The sequence below is a fragment of the Idiotropiscis lumnitzeri genome, chromosome 15 (assembly GCF_059441095.1).
Source record: "Idiotropiscis lumnitzeri isolate Australia: NSW breed Sydney's pygmy pipehorse chromosome 15, RoL_Ilum_1.0, whole genome shotgun sequence".
Lineage (NCBI taxonomy): Eukaryota > Metazoa > Chordata > Actinopteri > Syngnathiformes > Syngnathidae > Idiotropiscis > Idiotropiscis lumnitzeri.
The window spans coordinates 5,427,810-5,445,607 of NC_142405.1; the positions used below are offsets into that span (position 1 = coordinate 5,427,810).

At 44.4% G+C, this 17,798-nt stretch overlaps 2 protein-coding genes across 2 annotated transcripts; both read right to left on the reverse strand.

Annotated features, from left to right (window-relative positions):
• Positions 1-1,092: 1,092 nt before the first annotated feature.
• Positions 1,093-5,587, reverse strand: cbx8a (chromobox homolog 8a (Pc class homolog, Drosophila)). The gene is made up of 5 exons (XM_088316606.1): positions 5,392-5,587; positions 5,149-5,192; positions 4,643-4,708; positions 4,137-4,203; positions 1,093-3,937 (listed from the first exon to the last, which is right to left on the reverse strand). Exons 1-5 carry the CDS (start codon positions 5,458-5,460, stop codon positions 3,245-3,247), a joined length of 939 nt encoding a protein of 312 aa, XP_088172732.1. The 5' UTR covers positions 5,461-5,587; the 3' UTR covers positions 1,093-3,244.
• A 3,933-nt stretch (positions 5,588-9,520) lies between these two features.
• On the reverse strand, positions 9,521-16,460 carry cbx4 (chromobox homolog 4 (Pc class homolog, Drosophila)). Its single transcript, XM_088316599.1, has 5 exons — positions 16,075-16,460; positions 15,928-15,971; positions 15,348-15,413; positions 13,326-13,392; positions 9,521-12,208 (listed from the first exon to the last, which is right to left on the reverse strand). The coding sequence occupies exons 1-5, from the start codon at positions 16,141-16,143 to the stop codon at positions 10,784-10,786; spliced, it is 1,671 nt and encodes a 556-aa protein (XP_088172725.1). The 5' UTR covers positions 16,144-16,460; the 3' UTR covers positions 9,521-10,783.
• Between the last annotated feature and the right edge of the window lie 1,338 nt (positions 16,461-17,798).

The following is a 17,798-nucleotide window of genomic DNA, read 5'->3' on the forward strand; positions in this document are numbered from 1 at the left end:
TTTGACATGCCGCTGCAAAACGCCGACTGGGTTGATTATATGCGGCGCGTTCACGCGCTCTGCGTGCGCGCGCGCACATATGCATAATTATTAAAGCTCCACAAGCGTGTTTAAATCTGACATTTTAAATACTGGACTGTGATAGTCTTTTGATTTTAATTTGGTTGAAAAATTGTAACTAGTAATTTGGTCATTCAGATGCATTACTCCAAATATATATAATAATAATAATAATACATATCTATCCCGTGGATGGAGGCACAAAATGGAGTCTATGACGCAACCATCTGCAAATATTGCAAGTGACATGTTTCCACCTATACAATATTGATATGAGTATACATATAAACACACGTTCACGTTGGGCTAACCTCATATTGCACGTATTTGATGCAAAGCGAAAAAAAGGAAAAAGAAATTCGTTAGTGGCGCCCTCTTGTGGAGACAAATGTGAAACACACACGTCATTGTGAAGGCCCGTAAGCACAATATATTTATCATGCTCGATGTGGGGAAATTATTGCGGTCATATTATGTGCAGGAGATGATTTATTTTTAGAAGTACAATTAAAAAATGGTTTATTAAATCAGTCATTTGCGAATTATGATACATGTACGCGAGAGATTACGTCAAAGGTAAATGTTTGGATTATTGTTTTTATTGCTTCAGATAGATTTCTAGAGCAGTGAATTTCCAAACAACTCTTAATAAATTCGTTATTTATTTTGGTGGCATATAATTTACAAGAAAGCAAAAGCAAAGAAAAAAATTAGAGTTGGCTTTGTGGTCCAAGATTTTAATGAACGAATAAACGACGGCGAAAAAAATGTATAGTTACGCAAACATTCGCCTCCATAATTGCATTTTGAATCGGGGATGACCATACTAATCATTAAATATTTTTCCAGTGTCAAAAGTATAACAACTAAAGGTCAGCGTTTCGGGCCGCGTAATTCTAAACTTCCCTGAAAATGAAAAACGTTTTTTTTTTTTGTGAACGTCGACGCGAGTCACAGCTGAAGAAACTGAAATCCAGGCCTCGACTTCTGCATGGGAACACATGACGGGGGGCATAAAAACGCATTACAATGTGCTCGCTGATAGTTTTATTCCATATTATTTTTTTTCAGGCAAAACCTCGCCGTGCACGTTTTCAACATGATTACTGCAGCTGTGCACGCGCGGGAAGAAATGCAAAAAGTATTTCCTCATTCGTCAGTGGAGCGTAAAAAGGCATGCAAAACGCAATTTAGCTCAAACTTGGCTTCTAGGAAGGATCTGGCACGTGAAATGCTAGAAGTACACAGGAAAGCGAGTTATAAGTGAAACAAACGAAAAAAGACAAGTACACGCGAATGAAATCAGTGGCTTTGTTGACAGTCAAAAGCGGCTACGATGCATTCTAAAATTGGCCAAATTTACAATGTGCAAAAAAGCATTGGAACTCTTTAATCATTTACAATGATTCGTTTTTTTTAAACAATTAAATACTGGTGTTTGAAATATGCATGATGGCAGTAGCTTAATTGTTAGTAGCTTTGTGAACGGGCCACAACATTAGGTACACTTACACAAATGGACAGCAGGGTGGGCCAAAAGTAGGGATACACTTTTCAAATTAACTTGTTTTTTTAAGTACTTTAGAACAATAGCAAATAATTGGAGTCGAGAACAAAAAAATATATAGTGGATTTCTATCAGACAGGGATTGAAGGATCAAGGCAAAAAATGTTTGAAGAAAAGGGGCGGAAACAAAAAAAAAAAAGAAAGTCTGAGGTGGAAGATGGCAACGATGGGAGACAGAAAAGACGCTTTAAGTGATGGTAGGAATGAAGGAAGGCCTAAAATGTGAATTAAAAAGAAAGTGTGATTGATAGACGGCATGAAGGAAAAAGTCATGAAATGAAAAAAACTGGGCTAAGGAAAAGGATGACAGCAAAAATGTCAGAAAGGGAGGAGGGAATGTTGGAACAAAAGACAGATGGAAGAATAAGACGCAATGCTTGGGGAAAGAAGGTCAGGAAAGGAAAAAAGGACAGAATGAGAGGAGGGAGAAAAGTGAATCGGACGTAATTACGAAAGGCCTTTTCATACTCGGGCTAAAATTTTTTACTTAGGCGCCACCTTGTGGCATCTCTAAGCAATTACAAACCTTTGACCTACTTTTGGCTCACCTATTTGTAAAGTTTGCAGCGGTCAAGTCAAACTGATAATTTCACTTCCTCATTCCTCTACATGGCGCAAAATATTTGGAGGAGGATACAGTCGGATAATGATGATGATGATGCGGCTGCCAGTGTCAGTCCAAATGGTGTCTCCCAGCTGTGCCTAATAAAGTGACCCACGTGACTTTCGAGGTGTGTCCGAAAAGCTCCAGGACTGGTGCCACAAAAGAGACATTTCAAATTCAAATCCAGAAGCGGCTGGGGGCGCGGGGTGTTTTTCTCCACCAGGAACTGTCAGATGCTCTACGCATCGTTCTGCCATGGTTTTCGCCTCTTCTTTCACACTGAATGAAGGAAAGGCCGCCCAATCCCTTAGTGGACGTGCTGCCTGATCGCCTGACCCGTATTGAAGGGGAATCTCATAGTTTAGCTTTCAAATCCACTGGTGCCACGAGATACCAGTTTAATTTCTTCCAATGAACAGAATTCCATGAATGTGTCACAGCCCCGCGCCCTAATTTTTTTCCAAGAAGGAAAACAACACTTGTTTCTATAATACTTTGTTAAAAATAAAAATAAAAACTAACAATAATTAATTAGAACGTAAAGAATTAAGGATTTTGTGCATCATGATTAAGTACTTGAGTGCAGCTCACCCTGGTGTCCACCAGGGGCAGTATAAATACAGTGATGCAGATAAATGAAGAAGAGTTTCACAATGACTGGAAGTGATAAGCTGCAATAGTAGTAGTCATTTTTCTCAGAGAATAAAGAATATATTCATGTTAGTTTTTCTGGACTTTGTTTACATATTGATATGATGCTAGTTCTATTAGCCCAATAGCGTTTTGCATTGTTTGTAAGCATTAAGCTAAACTGACTTTCGTATGACAAAGCTGTTGCGAAGTGAGTGGTGCTTGCAAGTCAAAGCACAAATAAATAAATGAAATAATCATCTGGATGACAGCTCTTATCTTGAAAAACTCGTACGACTGGTCGGTATAACTCAAGGCAGCACTGGAAATGGGTTGCAATGCCAGTCCTGGAACTTTTCTGACACACCTCGAATGTGTCTCTCTTATCTTTTCCCTCGAAAAAAACCTTTGTCGGTGAAGTTTTCTCGGAAGGTGACGGTGAGCAGGTTCATTGTGACGTCCGTGACGGTCACCGTGTCCATGTTGGTGAAGCGAGGGGTCCACGACGAGCCGGGTGGTGTGGGGGGGGACACCACCCCGAGTTCTTCTCCCATTATTATGGGCAGGTTCCTGTTTTTGTCACGGTGCTTCAGAACCGCCACGTAATGAGTCCTGCCTCCTTGGTCCGGACGGGTGTAAGCCACGCCCACATGCTCACTGCTGGCCCGGGGCGTAATGGTGGTCTCCTTCTGGAACCTTCTGGTCAGCTGGGCCAGGCTGGGGTCGGAAGCTCCCCCGTCGTGAGGTAAATGTCTGGAGATTTTGGGGGCGGGCTCCACGCTTTCATTGTCATCCCGCTCGTAACGCAGACGCAATCTGGGCTTGCGTCCTCTCTTTTTGGGACCCAGTTCTTGGTGGGAACTTGCTGCCAATCTGGACCTTCTTTCTGGTTCTAGGGCTTGGCTGGCGACGCTCTCTCCTCGGTTGACGGCGCTCGGGGGGAAGATGGTCGGGACCACGGCGCGTAGACCCTCGCGCGCCCTTGGCATTATGACGGGTTCCGGAACTGGATATGAGACCTGGATGGGCCGGACTGGATCTCGTCGAAATTCGTAGGGTTTCTCTCTGGCTTTGGCCTGTGTGATGATGACAAAGTTTAAATGCAACTGAACTGGATTTAGGCAGTGATTCTATTGCGAGAAGGAGCACACACTTTGAGAATCACTGTTGTAAACCCAAGGAATGTAAATGTGAATCCCCAAGCAGCAATTTTAGTTTTATTTAAAATGTGACAGAAAAATCTATAAGCTTATGTACATAACTTAATTAACCTACCTTCAAGAGAAATGTCTCAGGCTTCGGTCCTCGCTTTTTGGGCCCAAAAAGCTCTCTTTCACGTTCCCTTATGAACAGAAATAGAGAAATTTAATTCCATATGAAATATTTATTGAGAAAAAAAAATATTTATTAATAATTATTGTTCAAGAGTTAGCTGCTTTGATGAGGCTAAAGGTAGCTCGCAATCTATCTATTTGTCTAGGTAGCTATCGAGTTGCTAGCTATAGCGCTAGCTTTCGCTATACCTAGCGAGCTCTATACCTAGCTAGCTCTATATTTAGCGGTCTTGCTGGTACTAAATTTATCTAGCCATCGATCCAGCCACAGGAAAATTTAAATCAATTAATTGAAATAATGAGCAGAACATTGGTATGTGAATTTAACAATCTTCCTCCACAGCCAGCACAATAATGCATTTTATTTGTAAACTAAAATGCCAATCTCTGTTTTCTGTCTTCTGAAGTGAGATTCAACCTCATCCCTGAATGCATCTTTGGGCTCACCTCTCCTCAAAAGCTGCCAGCAGGCGCTCATCCAAGATGTTCTCCTCTGGCTCCCATGTACTGTACCTGGAACAAGGAAAGGCATTACGGCCCTGATCAACTGGACGAGGACCCGCTCCACTGAAGTTATCTTCCTGCAGCACTTCATTTGATTGACTCTTACATTATCTAAGTTTACAATGCATATGATCATTTTATGTGTCAAATGTTGCCCACTTGGCATCCATTGCAGCCTGGTCATCCTGGAAGGGGGATTCCCCCATCTATGGTCCCTTCTTAAGGTTTCTCACTTTTCCCCCAATGGGGTTTTGGGGTTTTTCCTTGCCCTCCTGGGGGTTAAGATCGTTGATGTCGATTGTGGTTATGTAAAGCCCTTTGAGACTGTCTGTGATTAAGGGCTATACAAATAGAATTGACTTGATTTGACGTGAACTGATATTTATGTAGTTCTGCAGGTCGCCACGCGGGGTCGCTGCACCCTCCAGAGAATTGTGTACAGTACTCACTTGTGAGACCAGCCCTTCCATTTCACCAGATATTCCCAACGACCCTGGAAACGACACACACGCGCACACGCGCGCACGCGCACACGCGCGTACACAATCGGGTTATCGGTTCTGTCGGGTTCGTGCGTGTCGCCGCTGCACAAACACACGCTTGCGTAACAGGCGGAACCTAAAAAAAAGTATGGAGGGCTAACAAAATCAAAAAGAAGAAGCAGCAGCAGGAGCAGCTGAGCAACACCGTACCCGTCTGATCCGTCGCTTAATGATGGACTCTGCGGCGAAGACGCTCTCCCCGACGGCAGACAGCTCCATGGCGCTTGCTCGCTCGCTCGCAATCCCCCCGCGGCCCTGCGCTCTTATTTGCGCCCGCTAGCCTGCGTCCTCCTCCGGCTGCTTAATTCCGCACATCCCATAATACGCAATCTGGCGTGGACGTCAGGGGACGGGAGGGGGAGGGGGAGTGCTGACGTAACGCGCTGTTGCTAGGCACCGCATTCGGCAGGGGCGGGCGGCGGCGTGGTGTGATTGGTCAGTGTGTTGCTACGGGCGACGAGGCGGGGGGCGGAGTCAGAGTACGGAGAAGCGGGCTGGAATATGCGCAAGTGGCCGACTCGCGAGCTGCTTTTTCCCGGCAGCCGCAAAGTCCCAGCGGCCGGGAAACTTTTCAAACGAATATTGATTTAGTTTCAGCGCATTTTACTGCACGTCGACTCTCGAGCACTCCCAGTTCACATCAAAAGGCCAATTGGGGAGTTAAATGTGAATAATTGATCAGTCAGTGGCAATAAAATGAGAGCCTGTAGTGTGATAAAAACTGATGATGAAATGGTTTGTCTGACTTTATGACTTTATTTTATGTTCTATTGGGTCCATTTAATCCCACAATGACGCTTATTTATCAGCGCTTTGACATGAATAAAATGCGCATTTTATTTAATATAGGCATGGCGAATCCTCCCTGCTCGTATTGCGGTAAAACGACATAAATAAAAAATAAATAAACACAAATGTTCCGTTCATCAGAGAAAACCGTGACCAAAAAACGTGACATTAATACATTTTATTTGAATATCCTTTCGCCTTTTTTCCGTCTTTTGTTTTTCCTCTTTTGATTCCGCATATAGAAACTCTTAATTTCGCACAAACTGCGAATATTCCCAAACAATTTAAACTAAAATAATTACGTCGAGATGAAACACAATTATGTGGATTCAAAATTCTATTAAAAAAGAAATACGGCCACTTTTTTGCCCGGATTTAATTCAAGTTAAACGTCAGCGTTGCGTGAACATTTTTCCGTATGAAAAAAATTAATTTTCAAAATTTAATGTGTAGTTAAACAACCCATTCGTCTGGTTCACCAAAGATATAAAATAATCGCTCACGAAGGACGTTTGAACGGAAAATAATGTGCTGCATTTAACATTCGATGTGTTCGGAAATGCACGTGAAGATTCAAATGTTTTATTCAGAACATAAACAAAACTGTGACGCAGTCTGATCCTTAACAAAAGATTCGCCCTTCGTATTTCTTAAGCTAAGAATCTGATTACATTCAGCGTAGGCTACATTATTTTTTGCTCTAGAAGGTGATTTGTGCACTTATTTTTTTAGTTCATTAAATATCAAACTAAATTCCATATTATTCTCAATATTTGTAATATTAAATTAAAACGAACGATTATCATTATAAATAATATATTATTATTATTATTATTATTATTATTGTTATTATTATTATTATTATTATTATTATTATTATTATTTGTAGCCATTTTCTGCATTATATGAAACATCGTTACAAATGACAAAAAACGGAACCAGAGCATTTCTACACCTCCACTTGAAGTGGCAAAATATGTAGGTCAAATTTTGAAATAAAAGAAACATTGACAACGTTCCTTGGTGTGTTTAAATGTTCAACATAGAGGATTGTCGTTAAAATGAACATTTTAAATTAACTCTTCTGCTGTTGTTTCCACGCACAACATTCGAGACGTGCCTCCGTTTATTTTCCTAATAAAAAGGACCAGTTATATTACGTCCTCCAATTATAGCAGTAATATTCATTAATATTTATTTCAATTTAGAGGTTAACTTCAGTCTCACTGGTTATATCACGTCAACATTTGTTTTTCAATTTCTCAAATGTGCTCCAACCACAAAAATGTTCAAGTAGCGAAATGCATATCAATGTCATTTATGAGGAACAATAATGCCATAAGTGTGTTCCTTTTCCTCTTCTCTTCTCTTTTATTATGACAAAGAGAACATGAAAACGTGACGATCCAGAAGCAGAAGACGGCGCACGTTTGCTGCATTGAGACTGTCGCGACGTGACGCGACGTGACGCGATCCAAGGTTGGACCGGCGTGGACACATCAGCGGTGCTGACGCGCAGGCCCTCGCTTGTGTCTCCATATTTGGACGCAAGTTGACGGGCACGCGCTCGCTTGCATCGCCATATTTGGACGCAAGTTGACGGGCACGCGCTCGCTTGCATCGCCATATTTGGACGCAAGTTGACGGGCACGCGCTCGCTTGCATCGCCATATTTGGACGCAAGTTGACGCGCACGCGGGCTAGATAGGAGACGCAATGGCGCCTGCACTTAGCAAAAAAAAAAAAAGAGAGAGAGAGAGAGAAAGAGACAGAAAGCGGGCGAGCGCCATTGGCTGCGTGGTTTCTGGGCAACTGGTGCACGCTGTCCACGTGCACCATGCAAGCGTGCATGCAGGCGACATCTTTCCTGCATCGCCTCCAAAATGTGAGGAAAGCCCTGCGTCACGATGCGGAAGACTATGAAGAAATTTTGACGCTTTTCGAAGAAGCCTTTTGAAATTCTGCCTTGACAAAGCAGCTTTTTATGCTTGACTTTGACTAATTTAACATGCACTTATAATGTAGAGATGTCTCTAATATTTTTGAAATCACAATACTGCACTGCAACAAATTTTTTCAAGTGTCAATCAAAAGTCAGCATTATTGAAGAAAGACTATAAATGTATGGCGTGATTGTTTTTTTTTTCTTGTTTTACGTACAAAATGATCTCAATAGTGTACAGTTAGCATTCCATCATCCCCACTTTTTTTTGCCAGTGTCTATTTGCGCATTTAAACGAGGCCAGTAAGGCCCAAAATGTATTCGAACCTGGTTATAACCGGTTCCGGCGGCATGCAGGCTGCAGCCTGCAGCCAGACAGGCCTCATGCGAGCTCTAATGATAAAAGGCGGAATGTGAAACATCACACTTGCGCTATAAATATGTCGGGCCGCTGCAGTTCGATGCATGCATGATCGTGTCGTGCGCACAAGCGGCGGCCTCCATGTGCACCGGCGCGTCACGTGACCATGGGAATCAAGTTATGCTGTAGATAAGCGTCGTGTGTAAAGAAACCGGAGAGACACACGTGACCTGCATGGAAGTGCATGTGATGTGTTTTGAAAAAAAAAAATCCCCTTTTGTGCACTGCATCAGCCTCAGATTACAATCACGTTTGTGGAGGTTTGGCTAGCGTGGCGGTTATGTTACTGTATTTCGTATTGTATTGGCACAAATGCTGAGTCATGGTGACCAAAATTGAAAGAAATGAGAACAGTGACGTTTCCCTTGGCCCAGCGTGCCCGAGGAAACAGATCTGAAAAGTCCAAGGCTTGTTTTGACACTCCTTCCTGCTCCAAGTCTTGCTTGTTGCCCTTTAAAGAGCAAGGAACAATATTTGCTCAGTCAAAATGGATGCCCAGCCGACTGCAGGCAGCACGAGGATGCGATTTCTGTCAGCCAGGAAGGAAAGACAAAGTGCTGCTATAAAGACATTTTTGTGATGTACGACAATCATTTTCAAGGGACGGGGGATTGAATGAAAAATTTCAACGTGTGTGTGTCTTAAAAATGATTTATAAAAGAATGACACGACAGTAGGCAACCTCTTTCCCGCCTTCAAGTTGCTTCAATGTATAGATAAAAAAAAAAAAATAATACAAATGATTATTTTTTTAAAAATTGTCATTTTCAATGTGTTCATGTGTAAAACATTTGAGAACATTGTAAAGTAGATCCAGAGATTTATTTCTAATGACATTATACATTTTTATTGTTGAAAATGTACAAAAACCGTGAATGATGTCGCACTCAGTTGTGGAGCTTTCGCACTCAACTGTTTTTCATCATTTTAGTTTTATGGGCGTGGCTGAAATGGCGTTCGATGACGCAATTGTGGCCGAACGGGCGGGGGACTGACCGGCAAAAAAGGGTCAAGTGCCCAGCTCTGGATAGTTCTTATTGTGTCAAATTTCCAAGACATTTATTTTCACTTTCGTGGGAAATCAAATATCATTGAATAGCATGTTAAGAAATAACAAGAGCCAAGTGTTACTAGGAACTTTGCTTTCTTTATTGTGAAAGTGTGCCAACAGCAGTAAGCCAACCGACTCCCTCACCAACTTGATGATAATCCTTTAACCAAGTGCAAGAAAGGATCAACAAAATGAAAGCAACATAAAACAAAACAAACATAAAAAAAAGAAACAAAATTAGCAACTGGACACATTGAAACATTTGTGAAAAGATCACTTGCAGCTTCTTGCATCAGATTCAATAAATATGCTCGCTTCCCGTTCATTCTTGTCGAATTTTACCATTCTTCTACTGCTTTTTGCATTCGCTGTGCGTATCGAAAGTGATTCTCGCCGTACATCCAACAGGTTCCACATTTGCATTCCAAGCAGCATAAACAAAACAACAGACTGTGTTCAACTGGCAAGACCGAAACTTTTGAGGAGTCACATTTCATGGGTAGTGAGCGAGCGCCAAACCAACAAGTCAAGCAGTCGCATGACCTTTCCGATCACGTCAGGCCCCCAAGCAAAGAATCGAGATGAGCGATGCTAACTAATCAGATGTTTCACATTTGTCAGATGACACTCTTGAATGGAACAGCACCTGGCTGAATTTGCGTACGTCTCAAGTGTGCCGAACAGAAACGGACAATAACAAGGGGAACATTTCATTTCTTTGAAAAATGATCAATTAATCGTTTTCCAGACACGATTAATCGACTACCATTCCCACACTGCCAGCATAGGTTAAAACGAATGGACTTTTTGACGTATATACCCGTCAATGGCAGTGAATGAGTTAACCAAAACCGATGAAATTGAACTAAGCGTAGCACAAGTTTGTCCCTTAATAATGAAGGCAAATGACGATAATTGACGGGTGAAAAAAAAAAAAAAGAAATTAAGTGCTTTCAATTTGATCTTTGATCTCTATCGAAGTTCCTCTCTAACCAAGACCCCAAATAATCCATCTAATCGATACAAAATACGTATAAACCTTCATACATCTGAGATTACAAGTTTGGTACAGGTATGGAACAATGGAATATACTCGTAGACTGTTTTTTTTTTTGTTTGTTTTTTTTTAAGTGAAATACATCCGGCGGAATGTATTGACTTCAATCCTCGAGGGCACTTGCTTGGCTACGTTTCGGAGTTACAGTATAAAACATTGTAAGAAACATATTCAATTTGAATCATAAATTAGAACTTTGCATATGTACAAAATCTCCATTTTTTTTTTTTTTTTTTTTTACAGTATGCACATCAGGACGGAATCAATCCGTCGGTGGCTTCCTTAGAAAGAAACGTACTCCTTGAAGGTGACAGTGAGACTGTTTGTTGTGACATCAGTGATGATGATATTCCCCATAAAAGGTGAGATCTGTTTGGCAAGCGCCGCTTTCGTCTTCTTCGGCGTGTCCTCGGTTGCTGTGGGCGTGTCTTGGACAGGGGGCGTGGCTAAAGGAGCAGCAGCTTCCAGTTGGGGAGCAGTTCCAGGTCGGGCTTCAAGTTCAGGCGGCGGCTCAGGTCGGGGTGCAGTTTCAGGTTGGCTTTGCGGCTCAGTCTTAGTTTTTGGGCAACTCAGATCCATGGGCTCTTCCTGGCCAGCGCAGTCGATGGCGTCATACGCGCCGATACGTCCCGTGCAGTGGAGGTTCATGGGTTTGTCCTGAGGCGGACCGGAAACGCCGAGGCTTCTGGAAGCCGACAAAGTCTTGCAAACCCTGCGCTCATCCACGGGCTCGCAGAGTTTTCTCTTGCGACTGCTGGGGTAGGACGGAATCCTTATGTGGTCCATCATCGTCGACGTGGGGATGTTGCCGTCCGCCGGCCAAGACGTCGGGGGCGAGCTGGCGGTCAGCTGCAGCGGCAGATCGTCGGGTAAGTCGGCCTGACCCCGAGCGACTTCCGTGTTATATTCCTCGGCGGTGCTCGGCGAAGGCTTGAAGAAATGTCTGTCCTTGGGCGAGCACTTTTGGGGGTGATCTGCGGCGGGGAGGGAACTGCTGCCGCCGATCTCTTTGGGAATTCCGTTCTCCAGCATTTTGCTTCTATTTTGCGCCAGTTGGCCACTTTGGCTTTTCTCTCCGCTCGACGATTCCCCGTGTTTGCCCTTTGCCCCGTGAACTTTATTGCCGTCCATGTACTTGCTCATGACAATAACGATTCGTCCGTTCTTGTTTTTGTTCTTGATGATCTTCATTTTGTTGCTCACGGAGCTCGGCAGGGTGGCGTCCTTGGGATTGGGCTTGAGAGCTTGCTCGCTTTCCGCATCTTTGGGAGCGGCTTTTCTTCCCTCCACTTCCTGCTCTTTGACTTTACTCAAGCAGCCTGTGTCTTTGTCACGAACCCATTTCTGCTGCAGCGCCAGAGGCAGATTCCAGCCAGGGTTGGCAGGTTTACTGGCTGCTTCCTGAACTTTGACCACTTTCTTCAGCTTTGAAGCTTGAGCGTCGTACGTATTGGGGTCAGGCTCGTAGTGGTGGTGCTTCTTGCTGTTGAGCTGGTAGATGTACTTCTTTTTGCTGTTGGCCAGCGGCTCAACGGACACCTCCTGGCTGCTGGGCTGGTACTGATGGTGCTTCTTGCTGTTCAGCTGGTACTGCTGGGGCTGGGAACGCTGGACCGGGACCGCATCGGACTTGGGGTCGTCGTCTACGTCGGGAGAGGTGTCCTCTAAGCCTGCGGGAATACTCGATCTCCGGGCAAATGACGGAACCTAAAAGAATAGACACGATACTTTACATATTGGAATGTATTGCGGGGCAGAACAAAAGCAAAATTCGAACAAAGCTTTGCCGAGACGCAAGAAGGGAATGCAGACAATATTTTGTCTGCACTGTTTGACACTAACAAATAAAGTGCTCGACATTATTTTTTTATCACTATAACAGTTTGGCCTTGGGCGATTTTCCTGAGTTATTACAGCTTTGCTAAAGCAACAAATCTAATGGTGAGGTCAAACCTCTGCGCAAAATTCCTTCGACTCAATTCTTTTGTCTCTCACTTCAGAGGAAATGAATAGACTGCATCTTTGCAAGCTTTAGCTAAGATAAAAATATTGAGAAAAATAAAAGGACTGCGCCAGAACCGGATCTCATCTCACCCAAGCACAAGCTGACCCCTCCGGCTCTCAGAGATGCACTGCCGCGGAACGCTCGAGACCCTTTGGCTGTGACCTCAGGTCAGTGAAGTGCCACCAGACATGTCACGCTTCATCTCTGATTCCCCACCGCGACTGACTCCAGCTAAGCTGGTGCGCGGCATAGCAACAGCCGATACGTCCACATTTGCTTCATAAAAAGGTCCATTAAACGCTGCAAATGAGACCAACCCAAGCGCGCCACGGAACTACTTTTACCCATTTCGTTGCGGGTCTTCAACAACACGCTGACTTGCACGCTCCAAACGGAGCGCGTCCTCAAAAACGAGTCAACGATATGCCTCGCCCAAAGCCAGAGAGTGAGACCAACCCAAGCGCGCCACGGCACTACTTTTACCCATTTTGTTGCGGGCCTTCAACAACACGCCAACTCGTTTGCGCTTAACTGAGCGCGTCCTCAAAAACGAGTCAACGATAGACGGTAGAAGCAAATAATAAACACTCCGATTCAAACAAGCTCGCTCAGGACGCGCTTGCGTAACCTTGAGAAACAAACTGAGGGCAAGCCAGATCAAGAACCTCTCTCCCCTCCTCCCCGTCTCGGCCTGAAAGAAAACTATAAATAACGACAACCATAATGAGGGCAGCTCGAGAACACCTGACAGCAACCCCCCCCCTCCCCCCCCTACTCCCGTCTGACCTCTCACGGTTCGAAAAGCCAGATGAAAATTACCTGCAGGAGAAGATGTTTTGGTTTGGGCCCCCGTTTGCGATATCCCATCAGCTGTTCCTGCCTCTCCCTGTGAAAACAAAAGGATGATTATAGCTCGTCTCAAGACGCCGATACCCGGTAAGGAAATGAACTTTGCGGGAGTCGCCCATTTCCATTCACCTATTCAAGGTCAAATGTGGAATTCGGCTCTGAAGAAAAGCCGTCACGTGACCCACCGCAAAGCATTGTGGTCCTTATTTGCATAGCACTTCGTGGTAATCATCCCCCGCTCTGTATTGTCATTATCCTGCAGAAATTCAATTAAGGCGACGGCCAAGAGACTCTCTGCGCGTCTTTCAAACATCCTCCGTTCTGCCACTTCTCCTCTGTTACGCGCTCACCACTGTAATTAGGGTCATGAGGTACATGTCAAATAGCATAAATAAACGTGAAGAACCCCGAAGATGAATACAAGTAGAACGGGGATTTTCAAAAGAAATTGGGGGGCGGGGGGGGGTAGAAAAACGGATAATGCGGTTGTTATGGCAAGGCCGTTGTGAAATATTACTACCGGGAATAAACCTTGACTAATCAGCGACTCGTAAATAACCGGCGCTGGATGAAGGCCGGCTAACGCAGGTCTCGGCAGGCATGCTACAGATGTTCAAGGCATCAAGGCTGCCATAATAAACACTCAAACGCCAAAGCCAACGAGGTGACCCCCTATTCACAGAAGATTTGGCAATTACAGGCTCCCTTGTCGGATCCCCTCCCCCATCCTCCGGAGAAGCGGGGAGGATTCCACACACACGCACTGCACACAGGCAGCCCTCCATGACCATCAGGACGGAAGCAGACGCGCACATGCAAGGCTGCGAGCGCGACGCTGCACGAGCATGCGTGTCAATTAGCCTCTTTCCAAAATGCAAATGTGGTTTTACGCGATTAGCACACGTTAGCATTGAACTTCAATGCCTGGCTATGGTTTGTGATTTTCACGCAGGCCTCCGACTGGGGTGCGTTTTGACTCAAAATCTTCCAACGTGTGCTTCCAGTTGACAGAAGAGCCGCCGGTCACTTTATTAAAAGAATACAAGACGGTGCCGCTTTATCGTGGTGGCAGATGACAACTAACTTGACAACAAGCCGCAGTTTGGCAAATGTCGTAAATGTTATTCCAAAACTTCAGGCTGTTTATTGACACTCTGAGCTGAAGGTTAGCGTCAAAATAAACATCACAAAGACAATGACTGTACACGTTGCATCTTGAAAACAACATAACTCGTTTATAAGGAACCCTAATAAATAATATAAAAATCCATTGGCATTCGAGCGGTTAGCGTTGATCGTCCTAGTGTTAAAAGCAACTTATTTTTGAAGACAAATGCAACGAAACCCGTTTGGGGAGATAATATAACAATATTTACGTATCCTCTACAAAAAAATGGCTAATGTTGCAGCCTCTTACTGAGAATTCTCTTCTTCTGTGTTTGTGTCTGGATGACACTGCATGGACACACCAAAAGGAGCAACCCAATGAAGTCAATCATCATACAAAATCTGTTGAATTATTTTGACTATATTTAATTTATGTTAGCACTCTATGTTTATGTTTCAAGTGTAATAATATTATGTGCTTATTAAAAACAAAAAACATTTTTGCGATTTAGGGAGCGGCCCGAACGGATTAATGGCAATTCCATGCATTTCAATGGAGAAAGTTGATTTCAGAGATGAACAAATGAACGAATTGAACTATAATCTCAAGGCACCGTTGCACCCAATAACGTTGCTCGTGAGCCACTGTAGGTATTGTAACACCTCATTTTAAGAAATTGGATTCAACCAAATGATCTGACAAAATAATACGTGATGTACTGTAGGCCTTGTTCAAAAAACTGTCATCAGGCCTTCTCCCAGGATACCAGCGGGTCAAGAAGGGGTATCAGAACAGAGTGGCTTGTGGCCCCTCCCCCATGCCCATATAAGGTCACGGTCGAGTTAGAGCAGGCCTCTGCATCCAAAGTCCAGAATGAGTCTCACCTGTACTGAAATGCAACGAGAAGTCGCGGATCAAGGATGTTTTCCTCTGGCTCCCATGTGTTGTATCTGCAAGGAGGGACCAAAAAAAAATAAACTGTCACTATCATGTTCGCCCCACGAAACCCCGACATCATTGCATGGACATGTTATGCAAGCATTTGAACGCCAATTGCAGGCGCTGCGATGTCACCGTGTGCATAACGAGCAGCACGTTTGAAAGCAAACAGCCAGTTAGTTAGGATGAAGGTGAAATGAAGGCAAACAGATCCGTAGTGTGCGTGTGTGTGGGAGTGCGTGCGTGTGCACGCGCGCGCACTGTCTCCGCGCGCCAACATACAGTCGGCCATTTTAGTAGCACCGTCTCTCAAAATCGTTGGCAGAGCAGAAATAATTAAAACGGGATTACATGGCCGTGCCTACCCTCCCTTTTCCCCTCGCATAAATTAGTGAAGGCATCCACGGATGAAACACTTGCCCCCACAAACACACGTACACACACACGCGCGCACTGCACCCATGTATAGCCTTACTCATTTGCATTATCTAGACTTTAATATAAACACGCAGCATTAACACTTACTTGGGAGACCACCCCCGCCACTTGACCAGGTACTCAATCTTCCCCTGCGTTGATAGAGAGAGAGAAGAAAAAAATTACATTTTCCCCGAGGCTTTAAACGCACCATTCAATACGTGCGTCTTTTCCCCCTGCAACAACGCGCCATACCTTGCGAATGCGCTTCTTTTCGATGCCCTCCACCGCAAAGACATGCTCCCCGGCGGCAGGCAGCTCCATTCTCGCCGCAATCCGACCTCAAGTGACGGCTTAGAAGGGCGAAAGCGATGTACGCAAGGAAGGAGGGGGGGAAAAAAGCCAGACAAGGCAGGGTGGTCGCGCTCGCTCGCTCGCTCTCTCGCTGGCTTGGTAGTTTTCCAGTGTGTATCGAAATCCCCAAAAAGTGTTATTCCCGTCCAGCTCGCGTAGTCCCTCCTTTGCACAATCCTGGCAGTGTGCATCGAGAGAGACAGTCTCGGGCGAGCACTAGTGAGCTGATCCAGTCGTGCAAGAGCTCCGGCTTTGGCGCATGACGTCACGAGGGGAGGTGGAGACCTCTCCTGGTTGGGCTCCATCCCTCCTCCTCCTCCTCCTTCTTCTTCGTGGACGTTTGGGAATTCAAATAAATCACTACGTTAAGTGTCACGGCACATATGCGCCACTGGTGTATTTCATGTCAGGCAGCAAGGAGGAGGGCGAGACCCCCTCGGTTAACGTGTTCATGCATGGACGGAATAATGTGCGAGCGATGCGTGTGAAAATGTTAACCACCAAGAGAGGAGTGGTCCGTTCACAAGCGAGCAACATTTCAGATTTATGATTTGGAGAAATGTCACACTGCAGTCGCGCTTTTGAGGGAACCAGAAATGACACACACACACACACACACACACACCAAAGCGGCGACGTTTAGTGCTCCGAGAAGGACCTTTATGAAGTGTCTTGTGAGGCTTTATACGAAACACCGAAGAGAAACTCGGCATTGTGGCGGGTTTTTAAGGGGTCTTAAAAAAAAACCGTTGAATGTTCAATGTTACAAGACGAACCATTCTATCGTGCCGTGTGTCCTGAAATACGAAATTCATAAACGCAGCACGACATTGGTCGAGAGCTTTTGAGGGGGGGCGAGTGTAGAAACAGGTGAAGTTACAGGTGCACTTCAGGTTTTGGGCTTTAAAATGAAGCACAATTCTCGTCAGGGAATTCTGAGTCCACTACTACGATTTATAGCCCAAATTAGAAAACAGCAACTACATATGTTCAATGCTAAAGTTACCACAAAACCTTCTGTCGCGTTTTAAACATTTTATAGACTCCGCAAGACCCGCGCAAGTTGCTGTAAGGATAATTTCAAAAAGAAATCTATCCAAAGACTGACTTTCTGGTGCAATTCAGTTTTCGTCCCTCGTGTCTAATCGGTTTGCAGCCTAGTGGGGAAAGAAGTCATTCTGAGATGAATGTGTTCCAAAATGTTGACGTGTTTATTGCTGATAGATTGCACCGTTGTCAGTTTCAAGATGAGAAATCTATTAGTGTAGCTGGTAGGGAATTTTTGATCTGATTTGCAATTTGCAATATTCTTGTCGAACCACCCCATCTTTTTGTCTTTGCAAGTGAGGGTCTTACAGAAAGAGCAAGGTCACGGCAGGAGCAAAGGAAAGGACACTTTCATCCAAGTTAAGGCTTAGTTGTTCCTATACCAAAGTTACCTACAGTCCAAAAATGAGTCTTAGCGTGTACCTTTAGTGGTGAAAATAAACTCCTTTTGTTTATATTCTGTCAGTGTTGCCAGATTTCAGACGGAATTCAGCTTTTTATGTACCCCCCTTTCACCCCCCTTCCAAATGCACGTGTTTGTCTTGTAGATTTGCTATCTCAAGACTTTGAACCCACGA

Bases quoted from the DNA above. Each gene is read 5' to 3' on its own strand.
- cbx8a (XM_088316606.1), bottom strand. From the start codon at position 5,460: ATGGAGCTGTCTGCCGTCGGGGAGAGCGTCTTCGCCGCAGAGTCCATC. The intron at 5,193-5,391 runs GTACGGTGTTGC...TGTCGTTTCCAG, and splicing joins TTAAGCGACGGATCAGACGG to GGTCGTTGGGAATATCTGGT. The intron at 3,938-4,136 runs GTAGGTTAATTA...ATCATCACACAG, and splicing joins CTGAGACATTTCTCTTGAAG to GCCAAAGCCAGAGAGAAACC.
- cbx4 (XM_088316599.1), bottom strand. From the start codon at position 16,143: ATGGAGCTGCCTGCCGCCGGGGAGCATGTCTTTGCGGTGGAGGGCATC. The intron at 15,972-16,074 runs GTATGGCGCGTT...CTATCAACGCAG, and splicing joins AAAAGAAGCGCATTCGCAAG to GGGAAGATTGAGTACCTGGT. The intron at 12,209-13,325 runs GTAATTTTCATC...CTATTCTTTTAG, and splicing joins CAAAACATCTTCTCCTGCAG to GTTCCGTCATTTGCCCGGAG.